Below are 8,263 nucleotides of genomic sequence, written 5' to 3'. Positions count from 1 at the left end.
AAAGAAAAAATCTTAAAGCCAGCCCTTATCATTTATATACTTATCAAACTTTTTCTTAAACTCACTTAAATTTACTGCCTCTACAACGTTTGAAGGCAACCCATTCCAAAGGCCAACCACCCTGTTAGGATATAAATGCGTAAACTCACGCGACAGCGTAAGTGAATTATAGAGGGATACTATTGCGATATAAATAGAGAAAAATAGTTCGGCTTGTCAACTGAATTCTAAAGCAACTGATTAGGCCTAAATGGACTTTTTACAAGAAGAAGAGAACTGTATAGTGTTTAAGATACAACTATGATCTTCCTAGTGTAGAGAATTTTCTATATGCGTTTAACTTGTTTGGAATATAATTATTCACAAAACAAGTGAAGTACGTGCTGTTCGTTTATTGTCGAATTTATCGCCAGCAATTCACAGACACCTACTGTAGAAGAATCCTAAGCCTAACACGCCCAAATACTTACATTAGTATATATATTATTAAAAAGTAAGTTTCTGACACACAATATAAATCGTTGATGTAGTAAAAATTGGATTAATATAGTAAGATAATTTGGAGAAACTGTAAAACTGAGTATGTTAGCTACGGCTTTCAGATTTTATCTCTCGATAAAAAATGATGATAATAACTTAAAATTTTGTGCATATAAGGGCTTATAATGCGCAGCTTAGTTCAATTTCTTTAAAACTGGGCCACACGTGGCCTAGTGGTTAGCTTACCAGACTTTGAACCCGAGGATCTTGGGCTGGAGTCTCGTTGGCGCCAAATCGCTCTCCGCAAACAATCCACGGTATATATATATGTATATATATTGCGATCCGATAAAATATATATTTCGTCTTTTTTATTTTCTGTACGAAACAATATTAGCATAAAGATACAAAAGTAATATATTTTACATGTACACGCTAAACATTTTACTCCTTTTGTTTATTTTTCGTGTTCAGAAGAAGATCGAACAAGACTTTTAACAGATGGATTTTCTCCCCCGGTGTGCGTATCTTACTTAACACCAGAGGGCATGGTATTCAGAAACACGTGGTTGGCTCGTAAGTATCCATGCTTATTTTTTAGACATTTTTAACGGAATTAAAATTCTATCTTCTAATATTTCGGAAACATTTAAAAACTGTCTTGCCTCACGTCACATGGAATTTGAATAATTAAATTGAATTAATTTATTTGTGAAAAGGATAAGATTTCCAATTAGACAACTTCAGTAAACAACTATAGATCTAAACTTTTATTAATATAAACTAACTTAATAGCAAATATATTGATTGATTCAAACACTAGTTTATTTAATTAATTAATACTGACATTTGTATTTTCAAAAGTACTTTCCTGACAGAAATTCTAGCTCTGATGAATTCATACATTTCAAATTGTAAAATTTTCCTATAGTAACGGTAAAATATTATTGTTTCTATATTTTGCCTGCTCGATGTTAACAGAAGTAAACATATCAATAAATACACAACTGGACTGATTGAAATAATCTTGTTGTATCTGTAAAGAATAATTAGGGACGATGTTAACAGAAGCAAACAGATCAATAAATACACAACTGGACTGATTGAAATAATCTTGTTGTATCTGTAAAGAATAATTAGGGACGATGTTAACAGAAACAAACAGATCAATAAATACACAACTGGACTGATTGAAATAATCTTGTTGTATCTGTAAAGAATAATAGGGACGATGTTAACAGAAGCAAACAGATCAATAAATACACAACTGGACTGATTGAAATAAGCTTGTTGTATCTGCAATTAAATAATTAGGAACGATGTTAACAGAAGCAAACAGATCAATAAATACACAACTTGACTGATTGAAATAAGCTTGTTGTATCTATAAAGAATAATTAGGGACGATGTTAACAGAAACAAACAGATCAATAAATACACAACTTGACTGATTGAAATAATATTGTTGTATCTATAAAGAATAATTAGAAACGCGAAAAGATAAATGAAGTTGCATAAGATATTATTGGATTTAACCTCACATAAAACATTTTACAAAATATCACCTAAATTAATTAAGTTTAGCTTGCAAAGATACATAATATGTAACAGTGCAGATAAGTGGATGTACGTCTATTATAAATTCATGTTAAACTATCTACGTTTCTTCACAAAACTTAATAGAGAAACAGTAATAACTGATTTAGTAAACAAATTAATTAATAATAATAGTTTATAATACAGCAAATTAAAGTTGTAAGAAGTAGAGTAATTATAGGCTTAGCAGCGTATAATCTTGGTAAATAAAGGTAGTGTATGTCTGCGGACTTACAACACTAGAAACCGGGCAGAGCACAGATAGCTCATTGTGTAACTTTGTGCTTAATTACACACAAATAAACAATCAAGGTAGTCAACGAACAACGTACAGTATTGGCTTGGAAGTACAGCCATGCTAAATAAAAGTAGTGAAAGAACAATATACAATATTGGCTTGGCAGTACAGCCATGGTAAATCAAAGTAGTGAAAGAACAGTGTACAATATTGGCTTGGCAGTACAGCCATGATAAATCAAAGTAGTAAAAGAAAAATATACAATATTGGCTTGGCAGTACAGCCATGGTAAATCAAAGTAGTGAAAGAACAATATACAATATTGGCTTGGCAGTACAGCCATGGTAAATCAAAGTAGTGAAAGAACAATATACAATATTAGCTTGGCAGTACAGCCATGGTAAATCAAAGAAGTGAAAGAACAATATACAATATTGGCTTGGCAGTACAGCCATGGTAAATCAAAGTAGTGAAAACATAATATAAATAAGTACATAATCATAGTAAATCAAAGTAATATATGCAATATAATAAAAAACTAATACATAGTAACGAATTAAAATATTTTATTATCAAATAATAATAATTATTATTATTCAACCAATAATTTCAGAAAAAAAAAGAGTTAAAATTACGCCATTTTCACTGACTATGTGTTCTTCAGAAGAAAAATCCAGTTCATTTTATTTCCTCTACAGAAAGAAACATCGAATCTACACCTATAGCTATATAATATGAAAACTATAGATAATTCAAATATCAAACAACTTGAGACTAGTCAATACGAATAAAGAGATCCAGTTGTTTGTTTTTTTAAATCACCTTCTACATATTAATTATTACAACAAAATAAATATTTCTTCCAGCCTTGTTAGTGGATACTTGAGTAGTTACAATAACGAGGACATCATTAGCTACAGAACACTTTCCATTTACAGGATTGATCAAATAGGGAAATCGTGAAAGTATGAACAATTTGTGACCGTTACACATATATATATAAATATCCTTTTAAAACAACGGATGCTTCTTGATTTACCATAATAAATAAATAATTATTGTATTTATAGTTTTATTTTAACTTTGGATGTGTAATGAATGTTTCATTCTTTCGTCAGGTATGCGTAACCTAGGCATGTCTTGTGCCATGGTCAGTCTGATTTTGTTAGGTGCTTGTGCCATTGTAGGATCCTTTGGCCTCATTAAGAGACAAATATCTGCTGTAATGGTCACTGGCGTAATGTTTTTTCTGGCCGGTAGGTGTATTTTATGTTATGACTGTTTGCTTTCTTGATACTGTGTTATGATTAGTGATACTTTGTTAGGCTTCGTACTTGAATAAGGTCATTTCTCTTCCTAAACTATTAGTTTCTTGTGTAATATTTTTCTTGGCCGATAGGTGGAGTTATTTGCTTAAAATATTTAACATTTTTGTCACAAGGATCTCTAGTTTGACAATACTCTAACAAAGCTAAGGCTTTTAAAATTCAATTGTACAAAGGTGAAAGATTTTTTGGGGAAATCTAACGATTTTTTTCAAAAATATATTGTTGGAATTGATGGTTACTTTTTATAATCCTGCCCCCTCTTGTGGCGCAACAGTAAGTCTGAAGGCTAATGACGCTAAAAACCGAGCTTCTATGGACACGGTACAGATAGCCCATTATAAATTTCTAAATAAAACTATAGACTTTTAGCTATGAAATCTCCTCTTTGAGAACGATAAAAAAGTTGTTATAAAATCCGTTTCTCTCTATAAACAACGAAGAGAGTTTGTTTGTTTATAGTTAAGCACAAAGCTACACAATGGGCTATCTGTATCGAAGCCCGGTTTCTAGCGTTGTAAGTCCGCAACCATACCGCTGTGCCATTGGGGAGGGGGCTAGAAGAGATGAAGGAAATACATCAACAACTCGTTTCAAGTGTTACCTTATAACGCTAGAACTCAGGGTTCGATCACCGTGGTGAGCACAGCGCAAAGAGCCCATTGTGCAGCTTTGCAACTTGGTAAAACAAACATCAAGTACAATCTGTTTGTCACGAACTGTAAACCAATATTTCTCTGGTGCAATCTCTTTTAGCAATCTGAAAGAACGTCAAGAATAATGTTTTTATTCAATATTTCTTTATGTAGCTTATATTTCAGGTGAAACAAATTGCTTATAATAAGTTGTTAATCGCTACAGTCAGTGTAAAAAAATAAGTCCTGATCCACACACGTTTCATACCGGTGTAATAGTCTACTATTATTGGATTTTACAGTCAGTAGAAACATAAATCCTGATCCACACACGTTTCATACTGGTGAAATAGTCTACCATTATTGGATTTTACAGTTAGTAAAAACATAAGTCCTGATCCACACACGTTTCGTACTGGTGTAATAGTCTACCATTATTGGATTTTACAGTCAGTAGAAACGTAAGTCCTGATCCACACACGTTTCGTACTGGTGTAATAGTCTACCATTATTGGATTTTACAGTCAGTAGAAACGTAACTCCTGATCCACACACGTTTCGTACTGGTGTAATAGTCTACCATTATTGGATTTTACAGTCAGTAGAAACGTAACTCCTGATCCACACACGTTTCGTACTGGTGTAATAGTCTACCATTATTGGATTTTACAGTCAGTAGAAACGTAAGTCCTGATCCACACACGTTTCGTACTGGTGTAATAGTCTACCATTACAGAATTTTACAGTCAATAGAAACGTAAGTCCTGGTCCACACACGTTTCATACTGGTGTATTAATCTACCATTACTGGATTTTGCAGTATAAATGTAAGGTATTCTGAGTGAAGGTAGGTTCTCTGCTGTATCCAGTGCCGGCGAGTCGTTTCGCCTAATACCAGGACTCATCAGGCCGGATTGGTTAACGACAGACATGGGAGTAGTTGAGACGCTCGTTGTATTATATATTGGTATGAACTAGATTAAATTGGTGATATGTGATATTTATCAATTACATATGAGCCATTTATAAATCAGAATCAGGAGAAGGCACAATATCATTTATTTATTTATTGTTTAATAAGATGATCTGCCTGCTTTTGAACTGGCTTAATAACAATACCCAACAATATGAATGTAACTCTACGATTGACACAAAATAATAATACCCAACAATATGAATATAACTGTCCAACTGACACAAAATAATACTACCCTACGATATGAATATAACTGTACAACTGACACAAAATATTTATAATCAAGATATTTAGATCCCTGTATTTTGAAACATATTTTAACTACTATCTTAAGATATTATTTTTATTCTTTTCTTAACTAAAATTATATTGATACTCTATTTCAGCTCTGTTCGGATTGTTCACTCTCGCTTTCATGTATTTCAAAAGAGTAAAACCAGAGGGCGTCTACACAAGTACAGTTATGGACAAAGGATTACCCATGAAGTACTTACGAACCAGGGAATTTACGATGGGATGGTCTGCGTCATTAGGGTGGGGTGGTATAGTATTATGTATCATATCCAGTATATTCTGGCTGCTTCTGGCTCGAGTATTAAGGTATCAGGCTGTAACTTTGACATAGCAAGTATAGTGACATCTAGTGGCCTAAGTTTTAAAAATAACGTATTTATTTTACACATTCACGCATAACTGATTATCTGATATTTTTGAGTTAACTCTCTCTCCCTTTGGCTCTTATCATATATTCCAACTTAGTACTTAAGACATTGAAAATAAATAAATAAATAAACGCTACTACTTAATTCTTTTATTAAATTTCTAACGTTTGACTTACTATTAAATCAAATTGTATAGGTTAATTAATATAAAATAATCAGCTTTTTGCATTTCAAATTATCATTGTTAATCTCATCAATAAATCGAAATCAATACCGCTCTGTCTATTTACAAATTAAATACATTTACGGATATTACTAAAAAACATTTAAGGTAGATATAATATTGCACGCGAACATGTTGCACTAACGTAGTACTTTTAAAACCTGCTCCAATTTTATTTATTCTTAAAACTTGTAACTTCCAAATCCGATTTCTCTCCTTTTTTCAAAACTAGCTTCACGATTATTTACTTATTCATTTATTCTTCGCACTTGCGTCTTATATTGTAAATTGGGTGATATTTTATTCTAATTTATGTTACTTTAAAAAAAAGTAAAAATAATGAAAAAGTATTTAGAAATCTTAATTTAAAGGAATTTCTCCTTAGCTATTATATTTCGAATTTTACTTCAATTTTGACAAAATATTAAAAATTGTTTTTTAGAAGGTCAGAGAGAGGGCTGATATTGCTTCCAAAGTGCTAAATTGAAATATTTATAATAAAGAGTTTAAGTATCATTACTTTAAGTTTTATCTTGTCTTTTACTTTTCTCAAAGTTTTTACACCACTAATATATACGTATTTTGTTATAACTGCTTCTATTAACTGAGGAATTTTATTACATACAGGTTGACAGTTTTATAACATTTTTACCCTACACTTATTGGGACTCAGAATAGATATATGTCTCTCAAAATCAAAACTTTCAGACATATTAATTCAAATATTTGATACTTATGTAACGGTTGCCGATTATTAAGAGTTCAGTAGATAAAATATTTCAAGAATATCTCAGGCCTCAGAGAATAAAAAGATTGTAAGTTCCTAACGATATTGTTACGCTCAAACCACTGAAAATATATAAATCCATTTTTTATTTGATATAAATACATGTGGGTTTGGTGAATTACACGATAAAATCTACTTCGCACATTTCACTAACGTAAAATGAGACAATATATATATATCGACATATTTATTAATCTTGCATAAGAAATGCTTCAATTCAGAGGTGTTTTTTTGCAATAAACATTTACATTTTGACAGTGTATATGTTAGCTAGTGAACATCTGTATGTAAGAATACTACGAGGATATAATTAACTCCGTGTACTAGTTTAATCTCTCATCTAACACTCTTGGATATTAATATAACACTTTGGAATAATACTTTTGAATTTTCATTTAATACTGCTGAGTCCTCATATAATACTCCGAAGTCTCATCTAACAACTTTGAACTGTCATATATCTCTTGAACCCTCATTTAACACTTTTGATTCCCCTAAATTCTATCTAAACTGTTTTCTTATATCACAACTTTATATGGCTGACCTCTTTAATCTAGCTCTGATATCCCACCTTTATTCAGCTTATTACTTTATTCTATCTTGGCTACATATCAATATCACATCTTTATAGGGCTGACCTCTTTATTTCAACTTTGCTGTGTTTATAGATGTAAGTTGTTTTGATCAGATAGAATATAATGTAAAACTATTTCTTTGCTCCACGTTTATCAAATTTTCCCTTCTTTTATCTATTATAGTTAAAACTTTCCCTAAAGTAGAAACAATAAAACGATGGGTATTTTTTTCACAGACCACTTGAAAGTACTAATCAAAAAAATTTTTCTCTCAAAAGGATGCACCAGTTTTAATTAATATATGGTAATAAAGTTAACCTATTTTTCTATCACACCTATTTTCGTGGGGAAATAATGTGAAGTAAACTACTACTTAGCAGTGAGTTCAGTTTAAACATATATTATTTCCATGTTTCATAATAGTTTCATTTTCGGTCATTAGATGGAAGCACAAAATGTTCATACATAACGACATTTCAGGACATGTCATTACACAAACTCGATACCTGACAAAGCAATTTCGTTAAAAATGAATAGATATATATATATAATTCCCTACATTAATATTAAAGATATCGAGCAGTTGAAGTATTTACACAACTGACAGATCTGTGTACATTTATTGATCTCTGAGTTTAATAACACCAGTTCCTTAATTATCAAAACAATACATTATATAGTGGTCTTCTTATACATAAATCTTCAGTGGGGCTGAGCCTGGAGCTGTATGTGTATGCGTGGTATCATACTTCATGGCCTGGGATCC

At 31.4% G+C, this 8,263-nt stretch overlaps 1 protein-coding gene across 1 annotated transcript; it reads left to right on the top strand.

Annotated features, from left to right (window-relative positions):
* Positions 1-838: 838 nt before the first annotated feature.
* On the top strand, positions 839-6,654 carry LOC106475171. Its single transcript, XM_013935869.2, has 3 exons — positions 839-1,056; positions 3,433-3,570; positions 5,637-6,654. The coding sequence occupies exons 1-3, from the start codon at positions 1,029-1,031 to the stop codon at positions 5,873-5,875; spliced, it is 405 nt and encodes a 134-aa protein (XP_013791323.1). The 5' UTR covers positions 839-1,028; the 3' UTR covers positions 5,876-6,654.
* The last annotated feature ends 1,609 nt before the right edge of the window (positions 6,655-8,263 follow it).

Source organism: Limulus polyphemus, unplaced genomic scaffold, assembly GCF_000517525.1.
Source record: "Limulus polyphemus unplaced genomic scaffold, Limulus_polyphemus-2.1.2 Scaffold8174, whole genome shotgun sequence".
Lineage (NCBI taxonomy): Eukaryota > Metazoa > Arthropoda > Merostomata > Xiphosura > Limulidae > Limulus > Limulus polyphemus.
The sequence above is the reverse complement of the archived record's forward strand: the minus strand, read 5'-3'. Positions and strand labels throughout refer to the sequence as shown.

What these genes read in the sequence shown, in the direction of transcription:
- LOC106475171 (XM_013935869.2), top strand. Translation starts at nt 1,029, where the DNA reads ATGGTATTCAGAAACACGTGGTTGGCTC. An exon ending in CAGAAACACGTGGTTGGCTC is followed by an intron (nt 1,057 to 3,432) that starts GTAAGTATCCAT and finishes TTCTTTCGTCAG; the next exon opens with GTATGCGTAACCTAGGCATG. An exon ending in CGTAATGTTTTTTCTGGCCG is followed by an intron (nt 3,571 to 5,636) that starts GTAGGTGTATTT and finishes ACTCTATTTCAG; the next exon opens with CTCTGTTCGGATTGTTCACT.